Source organism: Impatiens glandulifera, chromosome 1 (genome assembly GCF_907164915.1).
Source record: "Impatiens glandulifera chromosome 1, dImpGla2.1, whole genome shotgun sequence".
NCBI classification, from domain to species: Eukaryota; Viridiplantae; Streptophyta; class Magnoliopsida; order Ericales; family Balsaminaceae; genus Impatiens; species Impatiens glandulifera.
Genome location: NC_061862.1, coordinates 80,243,979 through 80,263,363, shown reverse-complemented (window position 1 = coordinate 80,263,363; position 19,385 = coordinate 80,243,979). Strand labels below are relative to the sequence as shown.

The window sequence follows — 19,385 nt, the reverse complement described above, 5'->3', positions numbered from 1 at the left end:
GACTGAATACTTCCATATCCATGTAAGTCTGAGGAAAGACTGTAGACTGCAGAAAACAGTACTACCGGATCCTTCTACTTCGGGATAAGCCAGAAAGGAAATCTTCAAAGTACAGACAACTGTCCAAGCAGACAGTGCCTACATTGAGTAAAAGACAAACCCAGCAGGTTTGCTTTACAGACCGGCAGGTCTGAAACAGGATGCCAGGTCTGAGATTGACTGTCAGGTCTGAGGAGAAGACCGGCAGGCCTGAGACACTGAATCACTGCAACTCTGATCAGCCAATCAGATTCAAGGCTTCGAAATATGACCGTTGGCATATTTCACCTATAAAAGGAGGCAGTTGGAGAAAAGTAAATGCAGTTACAAAAAGTCATAAAGCGGGATACTGTGCGACATTAAGAGATATTAAGTGAGACAAGTGAAGCGTTGAAGGCATTTACTATAAGTGATAACAGTGTGGTATTCTAAGAAAGCCTAAGAGCTAAATTCTAAGTGTGTGTTACAATTTCGGTGTGAATTGTAAGAGTGTTATCGAGCAGGAAATAAGTCTCGATCGGATTGTATTTGTATTCCTTAGTGAATATCCTTCTCGCGGTTTCGAGAGGAAGGGGTGACGTAGGAGTTTTATCTCCGAACATCCATAAAATCTGTTGTGTCATTTACTTTCTGTTGGCTTCATTACATAACCGACTAACCTAACTACACCGCTCCAAACCGACTAAACCATACCGAGTATCCAGATTGCCGAAACCGACCCACCATTCTTCAAATCTCCATCATCCGAAACCGACTCCGCCTATCATACACGTGCACCGCTTCAACCTGAAAGCAAACCTCTTCCGCGCTTGAACCCAGTTCAAGGGTTTGTGACAGGTTGTGTAGTATTGAAACCCCGGTGTTAATCTCTAACCGGATTAACCACCACCCTACGAGTGAGAACCGCTAACCGGTCCAACCCCCGGTCCACCAGCGGCGACCTAGATCCTAACAACTATTATCTTCTAAGAAGGCTTGAATTTCTCGAAGGTGGAGGTATGTGATTTATCTCCTATGAGATGGAATATTCGCCAATGTAGAGATTGTTGTATATGTGGCTTATATACACACGTCAATTAAGTTTATAGTTAATGAGTTGAGCCTATAGTAGTTTAGTCTTTGTGACATAATGTACTACTCTATAAATACAATGTAATACAATGTTTAACTTTAAGTGTGAAATAATATATTTGACAACACTCCCTAAGACGTAGACAGTTTGACCAAACTTCATTATATTTTGTGTTTTTTCTTTTATTTTTTATTGTTATTAATTTACGTGGTTAACGAATCAACAAAAACTAATATAATTAACAAATTAACGACATTTAGGCCGGTTAGGTTGATTATAAATTAAATGATAAAGTAGTCTTCCTAATAAGCAGTATAATCTCTTTTAAAGTTACATCCATTTTATTAATCCATATTTATAAGAATGAGTCATATAATAAAATATAAAAACTTTTCAAAAAGAGTTGTTATAAAGTTGGTTATAAGTTGTAACATTAACCTTAGAAAGCATCAAAAAGCTATGTAACTCACTAGGGGCTATTCTCGTGTTCCGTGTTCATGTTGACAAGAAATTCCGCAAATTCCTCCACCATGTAAACTCATTTCTTTTTCTAAAAAACAGTTATACAAAGAAATTGAAAATTCATTTATTCTTGATCCCCTCTCATAACTCTACTAACATCAAAAATCGAAAAGAACTTTGTTTTTTTAGTTAGTTAGATTTGAGTTAATATTACGTTTTGTTTGGTTTGATATCCATTTTACCTTGATTGAATTTTCGTCTCAAATTTTCGTAATCCGAATAATAATATCAACATTTGGTAGGTCGTTTGTTATTCATACCACTCTAACTGTGTTACTCGTGATTCCTTTTTATTCCGTGTTGGTCCATTTTAGAGACGAACTAATCGGATCTTAATTTCTTTTTTTTAATAAATAGTTAATGAAACTGTTTTTTCATATAAAAACTATCTTTAGATATTCTCCAATGATTTGTATGAGTTTTTTTTTCCACTATTTCAGTTAGATATTCAATATTATTTCACATAATTTTTTCAAATTTGCATACCAATCATTGGTTAAAGATAATTTCTGACACAATTTTATTAATTTTTTCGATTTATTCTACTTTAATCCTCCTTGTTTATAAAATTAAATAAATTCGTTGCTAAATTAAGGTAAAGAAACTAATTTGTATACAAGTTCAAATGAATAAAAAAAATAAAAAAAAATGTAAGGGCATTGAAATAACCTATCCCAATTTCCTGGTAAACCTCCTGGTATTGCGTCATAAGTCAATATCGTGCTTCTCTCTTTTTCCGCATGACCTAATTATACTTAACCTTTTTTTTTAAAGCTTTATTTATTTATTATTATTTTTATATACACGCTCTCTAAAGTCTTTATAATAATTCATTTATTATTATTTTATTAGAGTAATGATATATACCGAAATTTGGTGTTACGAATGATGTCGAAAATGATGTATTATCACCATTCATAACACGTGTTACAAGTCCAATCACGAGTTGCAAGTCCAATCACGTATCACAACCTTATTCCCAACACCATTATTGACATCAAAATTTCGTTATCTATCGTTACTCATTTTATTATTACAGTAGTTTTAGACTTTTTACATAATGTTTAAGAAAAAGATGTTTAGAGATTTATTTTTATTAAAAATATTTTAAATTGACTACCTTCTTACCATTAAAAGAAAAGATATGTAATAAAGTAATTTAATTGATATCTATCTAATTAATGTGTATATAACCAAAAACATATACCAAATTCATTGATTTCGACGTTATTGGTTTAGGGTCTATGTATAAATTAATGGAGGTCACATTCTAAGATGATCAATGACTGTGCTTGATTTTTTAACAAATGAATCGAACTCTTTTTGTTGTTATATAAAATCAATTGATTTTTATAATCAATCGCTGCAATTCAGATTTTAGTTATTCAATCCAAGTAGTTAAGAACATACACCGAAAAATACACGTAATCCTCCACCATCAAATTATTAAAATGTTCTTTAATTGTCTTGTGTTTGGATCTGTTAATTTGGAACCATATTGTGTAACGATTTCTATGCTCCTATATAATATTTGATTATGCTTCCTTTTTTATTTGTATTTTGATATTGATTGCTGTAATTATTTATTTGATTCAATTTGTCATTTGGTTTAACAATATTATTAATTTTTAATATAAAATTTATTTGTGTTTGGAAGGGTTTAAACATACCATATTTATAATTCCAATATATATATATATATATACTCAAATGAAACTGTGAATTAATTTATTTCTAAATAGGAAAAACAAAACTTTTATTATTGTTGTCTCAAATTATATGAAATTCAAACAAAGGAAAAATGTCGAATTGTGAAATTCAGCTGGCTACTTATTAGAATCAATTGAAATTTTGGACTTTTTTTTTTAAACTTCGTAATTTGAGACTTTTTATCGTTAAAATTATACAAAAACCTAACGATTTCAAACACCGTTAATTTATTATCTAATGAAATTTATAATTAAAATTTTAATATCAATAATTTAACCTCCGAATTTTAACAAATTAAGAATTTTGGTTATCGAAATTTAAAATAAAAAACTTTTGTAATTGGAACAAGAAATTGATTAAAACTTAGATAAGATTCTAATAATTTGTTATTTATTATTAGAATATCTCAAGATTCTATAAATATTGAACGGTCATATCTTATATATATCAAATCTTATTATATTCATGAATTTGTTTATTATAAAAGAAACTTTTGATAAGTCATTATCAACTCAAAAATTATATATATCACATTAATATTTCTACAACAATTTAGAAATTTTAATTGTGATTTTCAACCTCCTTCATTTTGATTACATTATTTCTTATCATTAATTAAAGGTATAAAGATGAACTTTTTTCTCTTTGCCAAAAAAGGAAAAATAATCAATTGTGAGAAACTGAAGATATATATTATTATATAATATTATAATTAATCATTCAAATTAAATTATATTAACTTATCAAAACAAAACCCATAAATTATTTTAAGAGAAGTGATAGAGAGAGAATTTAGTGAGGGAATTTGGTGAGGGAATGACTTGGCATCACCTTCATTAGTTGGAAAATATAAAAGTGGGAGGAAAGAGAGAAAAGAGAGAAATTATTTGATTTTTTCAGCGAATAAAATGATGCCAAGTCATTCCCTCACCTAATCATTTCTCTTATTTTAATATAAGTCATGGGTTATATGATATCATCATTTTTCCAATAATTTAATTAAAATATAATTACTTTATATATATTGATTAAATTAATAAAATAATTAAGTTTCCAAGAATATAAATTTTAGTAATAAATAGATTTGATTTGATTAATTTTGAGAATAATTTAAAAAATAACGTATGGACGTAGAATGATCCTCCAATTGATGACAAGGATTATATCCAGCCATTAATAAAGCAATCCCACAAGCAAAACTCTTGTCTCTATTTCAAGTCTAGGACCGGACCGGACCCAGACCGGACCAGAATATTATCCTATAGACAGCTCAATGTGAAGTGGCAAAAGTAGTAAAAATAATATTTTTTTTTAATTAATTAACTTATATATAAAGCTAGCTAGCAGATGTATTTCATTCTTTGTCATAAGTTATATCTTATTCATAACATAATAATAAAGCTCTCTCTTCTCTCTTTTGTTAAGTTAATGGGGAGTGGTAAGAGATTTGGTGTTCTTAATTGTGCTGAGGATTCCGATTATGTGAAGAAGAAATATGGCGGTTATTTCGGGGTGTTTGTTGGAATGTTGGCCGAGGAAGGCGAAGATTGGAGAGTATTTCGAGTGGCTTTTGACGAGTTTCCGGATGAGAATGAGATCGGAAACTACGACGGATTCGTAATCACGGGGAGTTGCAATGATGCTCATGGAAATGAACCGTGGATTCGTAGGTTGCTTACTCTTTTAGCTAAATTGGATTCTATGAAGATCAAAGTTCTTGGCATTTGTTTTGGACATCAGGTTTTTTCTTCCTTCATTTCTTGTTAAATACAATATTTTCTTCAATTTAAATTCATTATTTCAAACCATATTTATATATTTGCTAAACTTTAATCATCCAAAATTTTGTTTTTGTTACCATTTATCTATATATTTGTCTAGATTACCTAAAATGAATAGAGTTGTTGTAGGTTGGTTCAATTCTCACTAAAGAATTTCAACTTCAAAATAGATCAAGATTTCGTTCTCACCTAAAACACTTTAAAATGAATGAGACGTGAGGTAAGTAGTTAGGCTAAAACCTCAATTCAAAAAAATATATTATTTTTTATTCTCTTTTTAACTACAAAGTTATCTACAAAATCACTTTTACTTTTTATTAATTATAAAATAACTTTTTTTCAAAAAAGCTCAATATAATATATTAAAGTAAAATATGAATTAGAATAAAATAAATAAATTTTTAATAATTATAAATTTTTAAAAAAATATTCTAACAATCTTTTTAATATTTTTTAAAGTTAAAATGGTCACATATTTAAAGCCTTGTTTAATGAGGTTTATTTGATTTTATTAATATAATCTAAATATGTTTTTCCTTAATTATCCAACAATATTTTAGTTGATTAATTTATACTATGTATAATAAGTAATTCTTTTACCATATTCAGAAATGAACTATGAGTTCATATTTGGTGGGTTATTTGGATTTTTTTTTATTAATTTATTAATTTTTTATATTCGTAAATAAATTGTTTATCACTTAAAAAAATTTCTTTAAAACCCAAAAATGAAACTTTCTCCCAAAGGCCCTGTCTCTGAGGAAGTGGTAATGGGATTTTGTTTGGGTTTTTTCATAAAATCTTTTGTTTGATTAAAATTGAGTGATTGGTTTTTAAAATAAAAATCTAATTTTATTCCAATAATCAAATATCAAATAAACCCGACAAGCAAAGTAAGACATACAGAAATGACAAAACCAACAAGTCAGTATACATTATAGATGTCTTCTCTGCCAGCTAAATCCCACTTTCTTTAAATATATATATATATATATATATATATATATTTATATTTATATTTATATAGATGACGTGGACTTCACAGGCAGTTCACGTGATCAAAATACTCAATACCTCTCCACTAATATCACAAATATCCTAATAAGTTTTAGAAAATTAATGGTCGGTGATTAGCATAGATATCATAAATATAATTAATTAATTAAAGCTTATTAGTACAAAGAAAATAATATTGAATAAATGGGCAGATATTGGGACGTGCAGTTGGAGGAAAAACAGGCAGGGCGAAATCTGGATGGGATATCGGATTAAGAACAATTCAACTCTCGTCCTCAACCTCGAGTTTATTCAATTCTCTTCAAATTCCAAACATGTTATCTGTCGTCGAGGTCCATCAAGACGAGGTAGTAATATATTTGATAATGTATAGATGACTACTAAACTCTATATACAAAAAATTTACAAAATTTTAAAACATAGGTATGGGAACTTCCTTCTACGGCCGAGGTATTAGCATGGTCTAACAAGACGGGAATAGAAATGTTTAGGTACGGGGATCATATCATGGGTATTCAAGGTCATCCTGAATATACTAACGACATCCTTCTTCATCTCATTGATCGTCTTCTCCTTAACAATAAGATCACGGTTTGTACCTCAATTTATATTAACTAATTATTAATTAATAATGATAATGATTAATCATATATATGTATAGGAGTCATATGCACAAGAGCTGAAGAATGGAGTGAACGGTCGTGATGAGCCTCCTAATAGGGAGGCATGGAAAAAGCTATGCACTGGCTTCCTTAAGGGTAGATTATGAATTATGTTTCTAATTAATTTGTGTATATATAATTTATCATGTATTAATTATATATGATTATCTAGTTTATAAAACAATATTAAAGGATTCAATTGGGCTAGCTAGAGCCATCATAAACTAATATGTGATGGCTATGCATTAATTAATGCAATTATCTATGTTTTTCATTTATATATATATATATTGTCTTTGTGTATTATTAATTATGAACATAACTCACTCGAAATAAACAATCATATTATTATTTTTCATAATGGGTATTAGAACCAATACGGTTAAAATCTCGAATTAACTCTTAAAATCTTACGATTTTACATGTTGTTAATGAATCTGATTTTAAGTAGACTCTTACGATTTTAAATTTAAGATAATAAGATATTACGATTTTACGAGTTTATAAATAATTTTGATTTTATAATATAATTTTACATTTAAAAAATAAAGTTATTATTTATTCAAATAAATAAATTAATATAATTAATTTTGTAAATATAATTTTTTTATAGTATTATTTAGTTATTTATTTTTTAATTAATTTTATATTTAAATATATAAATTTTTAAAATTATCTAACTATAAAATACTTAATTATATATATATATATATATATATATATATATATTAATAATATATAACTATTATTTTTTCAAATTAAACTCTTACAATTTCAAATAAACTATAAATTTGACGAGTTTATAACTATTTAAAGATTTTAGGTAAACTCTCACCACATTAATTAATTAGAACATAAAATAGTGTTAGGTATTTTCAAGTATATCTATATTTGGGTTTTGGTAAACAATTGCATAATCCTATCCAAAGAAAATAAAAATTTTTTTTAATACAATAATGTGAAATTACACTATCATTTTCTTGATTTTACCAATCTAATTAATTATAAATAATATGTTTACTTAATTTTATTTTATTTTTTTTAATTCACTTAAAAAAAAATTTTTCAAGCCAATCCTAATTTCATTTCATTCATGGATCTCTCCTGGTTCATTTGTTATAAGCTTTAGCTAGTATATATTGTCGCTTAATTAAGATAATAATTCAATTACTTATTTATTCATGCTAATTGTCTAATTTATTTATTAATAACTCAAACCACGGAAAGAAAATGAGAACTTGCTATTTCATTATGCTTATTTTCTACCTATTTTATTTGCCTTCATTGAGATTAAAATACAAGAGCAACATTGAAAGTATACAAGTGATATGAAGCACTATTTCTTTTAAATTGGTCAATCATATGGTTGGTGTCTGCTCCGAAAATTGGGTTGTCCCATCTCATAGAAAAAAAATACTTTTAGTATACAAGTGATATGAAGCACTATTTCTTTTAAATTGGTCAATCATATGTTCGGTGTCTGCTTCAAGAATTGGGTTGCCCCATCTCATAGAAAAAAATACTATTAATGAGATTTGAACCCATAACCAATTAAATTAATTTTTTTCTTAAAAGTCACTAGGCAACACACTAATATGTTGAAAAAACTAATAAATTTAACAAATATCGTATTATTTTTTATTAAATGAGTTGCCCTAAGGAGTGGGCTTGCCCCTAGCCCGTGGGCTTGCCGAGCTTACCCTAGGACCGGTCCTGCATATTGTTTAAGTATATTATACAAATACAAGTATTTAAAGTTACCAAATATAACCGAAAAATAATAAGATTAATCATTGAAAAATAATATTAATTTTGTATTATATTTTATAGAAATTACAGAAGGAATGAAAGGAGAATGATGTGGTTGAAAAAATGATAAAGAGTGGGGAGAGAGAAGAGAGAATAGAGAAAAAAAATTATTATTTTTTTGACAATCAAATTGATTATGCCACGTCATTTCTTTTAAAATTTTCACTCTCAAATTCCTCTAATCATTTCTTGTACAAAAATAACATAATATTTCTTTATTTTCTACCTTATTATTTTTTTTTCAAACTTCATTAAATAACTTTAATTTAAATATTTCAAATTTAATGGTTAAAATTAATACTAAAAAGTATTTAGTGTATTTTTTATTTAACATTATGCTAAAAAAAGTACTATAGAATTAACATAATTTTGTTGATATTATGAGAATATATATATACACATAAAGAAAGTCAAGATTATGAGATTATGAAAAAATTAACTCACTGAGTTTTTTTTACTGTATGGTTTTCTAGATTTTCAACAAAAATATTATCATAATTATATATAGTTGATACATTTTTTTATCACACAATATATATAATTGAATCTTTATGATGCAAAAATAAAATTAAAACACCAAAATTCAATAATCACAGCATATACGAATCAGTTAGAAAAGTAAACATTTTTCAAATTTAAGGGATAACAATGAAAATTATAATGAGGTTAAAAAAGAAAACGTTATACCTAATTAATTTATTATAAAAAAATATTTTAAATGTCACCCCTAAGTGGGCGAGGCTATCCACACGTTTGGCTTATTAGGATGTCCGAGATCAAAAGTAAGACATCGTTGAATGAGTTTGAACCAACAACTAGCCGATAACATAAGTTATCATTTGTCATTTCAAATCTTCAAAATTGACTCGTCTAAAATCTTGTTGTGAATAATATAGGAAGTTGAAATATCCAAATTAAGTAGGAGATAAAATGATATGCAAATGATACCAATTTTCAAAAGTTAACTACTTCTCTTTTGATCATGCAAGCCCTAGTTGATGAATCAACTACTTTTCTTTTGATCATGAAAAATGACTGAAAAAGATACAATGGTCTTTCTTCTTTCTTCTGCATGAAAGAGCGCAAGCAAAAAAGAAGTGAATTTATCCATGACTAAGGAAAAAATTATTTCTCCTAATGAGATTCTCCAAGAAGTTTAATTATTTTAATGATGAAAATGAGTCATTGGTAAACAAAATTAAGAATTATGACAACAAAGGAAAATAATAAATTCAAATTTGAAGGAGAAACTTCATTGTGATTTGAACTAAACTATCAATAAAAAAAACTAATTTGAACACTAATTAAGATAATTAAGATCAAGACTAATTTTATGACATAGGCTCAAGTCATTGGAGACAGGATTTTCGTTTGCCAAAATCATCTGTTCCCTCTCACATGGGAGGGAGTAAAAGTGAATTTTTTTGTGAAAAGACTTTTTTACCCCTTCTCCTATAAAAGGGAACCGGGAACCTATGATTTTGGTAACGGAAGATTTTGAGAGTCATTGCTAACTTCTAATATTAAAATAATAATAATTTTATGTTACATATTATTTTGTATGTTTTCATAATAATATTTAACTTAACATAAATTTTGGGTATAATAATATTAAGAATGATCATAATGAAGGGGTTCGATTAATTTATTTATTTTTAAATAAGAAATTAATTCTCATTAAATTTAAATAAAATAAGAGTTACGTATGAAAAATTAATTAATAAATTATATAAGATAATATCTACAAAATCAAAATAAATAATTGATAATCTAAATTTGAATATCAAATTATAAAAAAAAAAAATTATAACTCATTGAAAAAATTCAACGATAATTCAATTAAACGAACTCATTTAAGTTTATGAACGATGTAAAGCCAACTGAGTAAATCAATTAAACGGATTCGAAAGAATCGCATAGTTAAAATTATCCTTAACCGAAAGTTGATAAGTAATGTCGAAAAATGTAATATATATATTTTGAGCATACATATATGATTTAGTGAGAAATTTATACAAATAATTAAAGGATATCGTAAGAGGTTTTCCATATGAAAGATAAAATCAAGTAATATATTTTTTTTAAATGAAAACTAATTTCATATCGGATTATTTTGCCGTTAAGAATGAGACGAACACGGGCTCAAGAAGAAACACCGATACAATCGGAGGACGTGAACAACAAACGACCCTTACGATTTATAGTTATTTAAACTATAAATGTCGAGACAAAAAAACCGATGCAACTAAACAAGATACCGAACCAAAACACAAGTTTTGAACTCAAACGAATAAATATCGAATAAATATCTGTTTCCGATTCCTCTCATAACGTGGTTTGAGAAGTTCTTGTACCGCCTACCCTAGTCCATTCCACCCACGCACGGAGTCCTCCTTTTAAGAAAGAAAGAAATATATATACATACAACTTTGCTCGTCCAATCTTCATCGCCGATCCGATGACCGACGACGCGGTATCTACCGGAAATGTTACTTCCCCGGTGGCGGCGTCTCCTCTTGGATCATCAGTGATACCAATCGTTAACAAGCTTCAGGACATTTTCGCTCAGCTAGGGAGTCAATCCACTATCGAGCTACCGCAAGTCGCCGTTGTCGGCAGTCAGAGCAGTGGCAAGTCCAGCGTTCTTGAAGCCCTAGTCGGTCGAGATTTCTTGCCAAGAGGTTCCGACATCTGCACTCGGCGTCCGCTGGTTCTTCAGTTGTTGCAGACTAAGAGGAATCAGGATGGGACTGAAGGGGAGGAGTACGGCGAGTTCTTGCATTTGCCTGGCAAAAGATTATTTGATTTTAATGAAATCCGAAGAGAAATTCAGGTAAACAACGATTTAAATCACCACTTCTCTGTGTCAAAAACATTTTCAAACACCATATTCTAATAGTCGAGGTCAATGGAGCCTTTTCTTGTACTATGAGCTGTAGATGTATCTTTGATTGAATTCATTCTATCATAACTTTGTGATTAGTGTCAATCATTTTCAAAAGAAAATTCCTAAAAACATAGTATGCCCTATGAAGCATTGAAGTTTTGGGCAAATGAACTACCATTTTCAGGCTGTTTATCAATTGTATAGTTTGAACATTTCATGATGAATGACAATGCTCACAATATTTAAATGAATAATCACATCAGTGCTTTGTTACTCTAGTTGATAATCTCTTTCAAAGCTGGCATACTTACATCCTTGAAGAATCTAAGGGATATGCTGAGAACTTGTTTTACTCATTATTGAAAAAAAAAATTAGATTCTTTCTTAATTACAGAAAATCATTCTTCTTCTCTTCCTGTCAATGATTACTGGCTTACGTGAATTGAATTTAGGCTGAGACCGATAGAGAGGCAGGGGGGAACAAAGGTGTTTCCGACAAGCAGATTCGACTGAAGATCTTTTCGCCTAATGTGCTTGACATCACTTTGGTGGACTTACCTGGGATAACGAAGGTTCCAGTTGGTGACCAGCCTTCTGATATTGAAGCACGGATTAGAACAATGATAATGTCATATATTAAACTTCCCAGTTGTTTGATTCTAGCAGTAACACCGGCTAATGCTGACTTGGCAAATTCTGATGCACTCCAGATAGCTGGAAACGCTGATCCAGATGGTAAGTTATTTCCAAGGAGAAACATGCTGGCTTTAAATTGAGTTTGTGTGTTGAAATGGTTTTCATAAATCATGCTTTCTGTTAACAGGTTATAGAACTATTGGTGTAATCACTAAGGTACGTTTTCATTCAACTACTTATTATATTAGAAAAATTTGAAATTATCTCAGTCCTCTTCTCTCAACTCTGCAGTTGGATATCATGGACAGAGGTACAGATGCCAAGAATTTCTTGCTAGGGAAAGTGGTCCCTCTGAGGCTTGGTTATGTAGGGGTTGTCAACCGTAGTCAAGAGGTACCTAGTTATATCTAACCTTGCTTGTCAAAGTTCTAAATTGAAGTTGGTTGTAATAGTTGTACAAGAGAGTACTTAATAATCATGTTCTTTGTTTAGCTATTTATTGCATGGTTTCATGTTATGGATTTCAACTTCCATTTTTTTTATTACTCTTCTGTTTAACCTTCTTGAAGCATCTGGTATTGGGTCTTTGGTCAAATACTAGTATAGTCATGGATCATACAAATTTTCTTATACTTTCTTATTGTATTTTCTGAATGGAATCCATGTGATTATATTGGTGGCTGTTATGTTACAATGTAGAGTATATATTTTGATGTTCACATGGTTGTTCTGCTATCATTGAACGAAGACCATGTGATGGCTATTTGTTTGTTTAACTGAAGTCTGTAAGATCGTGTCCTCGTGTAGTTTATTTCTGGTTAAAATCTGATATTCTTTTGCTTGTATGATTCTCAATTAATATCAAAATCAGTCTGCTAATGGTGACTAATTAGCTGTAGACTGTAGTTGATGCCAAATAATACGGAAAATTATTTTGTTCAAACAGGGTCTCAACCAAGACAAGGAAAAGATTGTGCAATTCATTTCTACTTTAATTGAGACATTTATCCGTATAACAAATTTCTGTAATTTGTTTAAATAATTAGGGGACATGATTCAGAACCCAGATCATGGTTTTCACTAGACGGTCAAGTTAAAATGAAAAAAAAGTTGAGATATTGTCTGAAGGAGAGGGAGGAAAAAAAGTGTTAGAAGAGAATGAAGTACTATTGACATGTCTTTTCATTTTTCCTTGGCGTCCTTTGCTGATCAACAAACAAATTTATTAGGATATAAATGGTCCAACCAAATGTTAAGGTTAACTTCTGAAAAAAAAAGACTGGCAATATGGAGACTTGATCTTGGAATGAATTTCTCCTAGCAGTCTGTTCTGGCTAAATTTGTTTCCAAGATTTGATTTTACTGCAATATCTGCTCATCATTGCTTGCTTTTGTTATTTTACTTGGATTTGAATTGAATAACAAAGTAATAACATAATATGTGAGACTCATTACTTATATTAGCCACCATGTTCAATGGATCTCTTAGTTGTTGAGAAAGCTGACCAAGTAGTGTATACTATGCCAGTAATATTTAGCTACACCTGTGCTGTTTTCAGGATAAAACTGTATATGTCATATTCAAAAAGTGCATCTTTCTTCAGGCCCTTCATTTAGCTGTATTTAGTATATTCATGTATCAAACAAGTTATTTGTAATTTTAACCACAATGTATCATTTGGAGATTACTTTTTCATGATTTTCTTGACCTCAATTTTAGTTATCCATGTAATTAGCTTAAGGTCTCTGGGTATTAACTATTTAAGTGGCATCTCCAAAGGTGAGTGAGTGGACAAGAATTATGTAGAGGTAGTTCGAATTGTTTAGAAAATGTTTTTTTAATCATAGTCCTGTCTTTATGCAGGATATCATGCATAATCGCAGTATAAAAGATGCGCTTGTGGCTGAAGAGAAATTTTTTCGCAGTCGCCCAGTATGTCTGATTCCTTACAGTTTAACCATTTTCTATTTTTAGGGCTAGTTTACTCATACTATAATGTCAAACCATACATATGCTATTTCTTAGGTATACAGTGACCTTGCCGATCGATGCGGTGTCCCCCAACTTGCAAAGAAGTTGAACCAGGTAAGAGTTATGAAAGAGTTGCAGTACATCAACATGTCATACTTTGCAGTTACGGAACAAAATATATTTTGCTAATTGAAACTTAAAGACTCAACTTTTTTTTTGGTTTCTTCTCCTTTTTTGTTTGCTATTACATTTTAAATACTGATTCCATGCCAATATCATGTGCCACATAACTGTCACAGAGAAAACTGAGAATATGTATCAACCTTGTGTGTGCTTACAAACTAATTTTATGTAACCATGGACTTTGTTGCTAAGTGATGGAGAAAGTTTTCCTTGCAGCCCACTTGACAGTTAGAATTCATGACAGTCATGTATCTTATTTGCAGATTCTTGTTCAGCACATCAAGTCAGTGCTTCCAGGGTTGAAGTCACGCATTAGTTCCGCACTTGTTAGTGTTGCAAAGGAGCATGCCAGCTACGGTGAAATCACAGAGTCTAAGGCATGTTATTGTAATTCATGAAAATTTTCTTTTATCATTTCCTTGTGCAATTTAAGTACATCTTATTCTACTTGCTACTGCTGCAATTTGATTCTATGGAAACGAACATGGTCATAGCCATCAGTCTCTTTGTTAAGTGCCAGTTTGTTGAGTAGCTAATCTAACTGAGCAAGCAGACTTGTGGGTTATTGGTTGTTGCATTTATTTGAATAAGTTTCCAGATGTAAAGTAAGAAGAGTTCTCTCTGTGATCTGTCTTTTGGTTGGGTTGTTAATAGTTCTGGTAGCAGAAGTTTAATTTGATCATTACTCTCTGAACGCTTCTTGCGTTATTTTTTAATATAAAAGTTGACTAAAAAAAAGTTTAATTTGATCATCTGATTTCTTTTTCATTTTCTTGCTACCTTCTTATCAAATAGGCTGGCCAGGGAGCTCTTCTTTTGAACATCCTGTCCAAGTATTGTGAAGGTAATGTATGGTTCAAACATGTGAATAATATGCTTGTCCAATCCTTGAAGTCAATTCTAAATCCTTATAATCAATTCCTTGTTGGAAACAGCTTTTTCCTCAATGATAGAAGGGAAAAATGAAGAAATGTCTACATCTGAACTGTCCGGTGGCGCACGCATTCATTACATTTACCAATCAATTTTTGTGAAAAGCTTGGAGGTACATTTATCCATTACAATAGTGTCTATATATTTGCAACCTTGCAAATTGCAATTAAGTGAGGGACTTGGTCTAATTGTTGCAAATGACTAGATTGTAGGTTCAAGACACAATATGCTCTACTATCACTTTGAATATGTCATGATATTTGTTATCACATTTTATGATGCATATCCAAAAAAATTCACATTTCTTATGTTTGCCAAAAACCACAATAATCCAGTAAATAATCTTGATCATGGTCCATAAAATAATTTGATTTGGATATCGAGAAAATATAAAATCTTATACCAAAATGGAGCAAAAAATCATAATGATCCAGAAAATAATCTTGCACCAAATATCTCTGAAATAGAGCGAGAAAAATTTCCTATTTCTCCTGGGGATATGTGCTTTTCCTTTATCTTTTTACGAGGTTGTGGAGTATCAATGGGATCATGATTGTGCCGGAGACTGACAAAATACCAATTTTTTTCACAAAAAAATGACAACCAATTTCCATATAAGCTTATTGGGAATATCTTTTGCAGGAAGTGGATCCATGTGAGGATTTAACAGATGATGACATTAGAACTGCAATTCAAAATGCAACTGGTACAAGATCTGCTTTATTTGTACCTGAGGTGGGTTTCAATGAGTAATAATTACTTTCATTTTGCATAACATAAACTGTCAAAGATTCTCTATCATACATGTTATGTCTCCTCCTCCATAGTTTCCTTTTGAAGTGCTCGTTCGGAAGCAAATAGCTCGTTTGTTGGACCCAAGCCTTCAATGTGCTAGATTCATTTACGATGAGTTGATTAAGGTAAGAAAATAACATTTTTCGCTCCTTCCGTTTGTGATAGATGCAAACATTTTAATGGACTCTCCTTTTATGCAGATGAGTCATCGTTGTATGATAAATGAGTTGCAGCGATTTCCTGTTCTTAGGAAGCGCATGGATGATGTTATAGGGAACTTTCTGCGGGAAGGCCTTCAACCCTCTGAGACAATGATTGGTCACATTATTGGAATGGAGGTATGCTGAAAAAATAACAAGATCTATAAATTGGTAGTGTAGTATGTAGGTGTTTCAGGGATTACAATATTAATTGGTAATAAGCATATCAACATGCGTTTCAAGCTACACTGTTGGATGAATGAATTGGTAGCCAGTAGTGTTAGTGTTTGTGTGTATTCTAGTTGTCTTTTGGTTTAAAAAATGTTGTGTTTCGTGTTTTATTTTTTTTGATATTGTAAAGCTTTCAACTGGGCCTCAATCCTCTTCCACATAATGAATTTGCAATAATAATACTCTTAACATTAATAAATTTTGTAGTTCATTTTGTATATTTGGAATAAACAGATGGTATGATTCGTTTGTCTTTCTTCAACCTTTACTGTAACAACTTTCTGTAAGTGCTTCTTTATTTCAATGAATGCAGATGGATTACATAAATACTTCACACAAAAATTTTATTGGTGGTAGTAAAGCTGTAGAAATTGCACAACAGCAGACAAAGTCCAATAGAATAACTGCAGCTATTCCTAAACCAAAGGTCAATAAAAGATGTGCTATTGATGGTCTCAATATTATTATTTTAGATATTCTGCATTATTTGTGAACCTAAATTTTCTTTTCTTTTTTCTGGAATTAGGAGGCTGTAGATACGGACAAAGCACCCGCATCTGAAAGAAGCATCAAGTCTCGTTCTATTCTTGCCAGAACTGCAAACGGGATTGTACCGGACCAGGTAGCTCCTTTGACTTCCTAAATCTTTGTTTAACTTGATAAATTTGACTAGATTTTCCAACAAATGTTGTTTGTTCATTTTTTTCATTGATAGGCTGTTCATACTGTTCCAGATGTTGAGAAGCCCACAATATCTGGTAAGTTCATGCTTGAACATAGAGAAACTAGTTCTTAATATTTAACCTTATTCTTTTGTCTGTTAATCAATGCTATTTGAATGTCATTACCCCCAAATCCAATGGGGGTAAGAAGTACATATGTGTTAGAATTGATGCTTACCAGTTATAATTTATTACACTAACTAGGGAGTGGTCTAAGCTGGGGAATCTCGTCAATTTTTGGCGGTGGTTCTGAGCATCGCACATCTATCAAAGAGAGTTCAACAAGCAAGCCTTTCAACGAGCCTGTTCAAAGCGTTGGGCATAACTTTTCTTTGATTCATTTGAGAGAGGTATGATGAATGCATTATTGCCTTGTTCTAAAACCAAATAATATCTCTTGTAAACTTGATCTTCTTCTACCTCTTCATATCGACACTTTCAGCCCCCGCCTGTCTTGAGGCCTCCAGAAAGCCATTCAGATCAGGAGATTATGGAAATTGCAGTAACGAAACTGCTGTTAAGGTCATATTATGACATTGTTAGAAAGAATGTTGAGGATTCCATTCCTAAAGCAATTATGCACTTCCTGGTAATTAAAGTTGTATTTGTGAAAATGCTGGTTTTGTTATTTTTGCTTGTTGTGAAAACTTGTTTGGTTTAATGTTATTATTCCTGGTTCAGGTAAACCACACAAAGCGAGATCTCCACAATGTTTTCATTAAGAAGCTTTACAGGTAGGTAATATAGAGAAGATTTGTAGTGTTATCTTTTTTGCCTATTCCTAACAGTCATTGGTTAAAACAGGGATGACATGTTTGAAGAAATGTTGCAAGAACCTAATGAGGTGGCAGCAAAGAGAAAACACACTCGAGAAACTTTACGTGTCCTCCAACAGGCTTTCAGGGTACACCTTTTATTAATTGATTAATTTATTTATGGTATAACTGTAATAAAATCTGATGATAATGGAGTATCCTCCTTTTTGTTTATAATAAATTTGGCAGACATTAGATGAATTGCCCCTGGAAGCGGATTCAGTCGAGAGAGGTTACAGTGGAAATAATAAAATTAGTAGTGATCGAACTGGACTGCCAAAAATCCAGGGAGGATTCCCTTCTTCATCTATGTATTCATCAGGTAGCAGCGGTTCAAGCGAGTATTACTATTCTTCTTCTTCACCTAAAAACCGAAAATCGAGAGCAGCGGCTTCTGGTGAGATGTATTATTCAGAATTTTCTAATGGAGGAGGAGGAGGAATGTACCCTACAGTTGATGTGTGAAGGAAAAAATGAAGATTTTTATGTCTCATTTGTGTGGTGTGATGATTAATTATTGTTAACAACAATCATAATAATAATAATAAGAGATTATATATGTCCCAAGAGGGGGCTGCTTTCCAATATTATTAGTTTGAATGAAGGAGGAAATATTTAGCTTCTTCACAATTTTCAAGTTTTCTTTCTTTGTAACATACATACATAGTGGTTTTGATTTTCTTGTTTACTATTTGTTGTCTTTGTTTCAATGGATCATAACAATTGAATTTTTGATTATGGGAAAACATCATTATTGATTTTTTATTATTATTATTCTTGACTATTTTTTTTAAATGTCAATTTTTATTAAAAAGATCGCAAAATGTGGTTAAACATTACAAAAGAAAAAAAAAAAACATAAAAATTTTAAATGCTAATATAATTGAAAATTTTTCATCCTCTTTTTTGAATTGAAGCGAATGCGTGTAAGTTAAATTCTGCGACTCGTATCCATAGTTTTGAAACTTGACCGGTCTGCGACTCGTATCCATAGTTTTGAAACTTGATCGGTCGGACCGGAAAACCTAGTGAATCGGGTCGTCAAACTGGACTGAGTTGATGAAAAAAATCAGAAATGCAATCAACCCGGTCAACTGTCGGTTGGACTGAAAATTCGGTAGCCCGAGTTAACCAGCGGGTTTATCCTTTTTTTTTTTATAAAAAAAATTAATTCTTTTTTTTCATAAAAAAAATCAATTTTTTTTTTCATAAAAAAGATCATTTTTTTTTCATTTATCACTCCCTCATTTCCTTCTCCACATTTTTTGGTTCACATTGAGTTTACCTATTTCTAGTTCCATGAGAGTAGATTATCGATTTCTAGTTCTAGACACTGAAAATGACAAATTCTTTCATTCACTTCAAGTTCCACCTCCTACCTAAACCAACTGAATCCGCT

General features: G+C 30.7%; 2 protein-coding genes across 2 annotated transcripts; both read left to right on the top strand.

Moving 5' to 3' along the window:
• The first annotated feature begins 4,716 nt into the window (after nt 1-4,716).
• Nucleotides 4,717-7,087, top strand: LOC124921796 (gamma-glutamyl peptidase 5-like). Its single transcript, XM_047462497.1, has 4 exons — nt 4,717-5,083; nt 6,333-6,488; nt 6,565-6,732; nt 6,803-7,087. The coding sequence occupies exons 1-4, from the start codon at nt 4,772-4,774 to the stop codon at nt 6,908-6,910; spliced, it is 744 nt and encodes a 247-aa protein (XP_047318453.1). The 5' UTR covers nt 4,717-4,771; the 3' UTR covers nt 6,911-7,087.
• Nucleotides 7,088-10,969: 3,882 nt separating this feature from the next.
• On the top strand, nt 10,970-18,727 carry LOC124919067 (dynamin-related protein 3A-like). Its single transcript, XM_047459206.1, has 20 exons — nt 10,970-11,445; nt 11,952-12,234; nt 12,323-12,351; nt 12,427-12,528; nt 14,000-14,068; nt 14,162-14,221; nt 14,554-14,667; nt 15,086-15,134; nt 15,226-15,335; nt 15,866-15,958; nt 16,051-16,143; nt 16,219-16,356; nt 16,763-16,876; nt 16,976-17,071; nt 17,165-17,207; nt 17,376-17,521; nt 17,614-17,760; nt 17,853-17,905; nt 17,976-18,075; nt 18,176-18,727. The coding sequence occupies exons 1-20, from the start codon at nt 11,071-11,073 to the stop codon at nt 18,449-18,451; spliced, it is 2,490 nt and encodes an 829-aa protein (XP_047315162.1). The 5' UTR covers nt 10,970-11,070; the 3' UTR covers nt 18,452-18,727.
• The last annotated feature ends 658 nt before the right edge of the window (nt 18,728-19,385 follow it).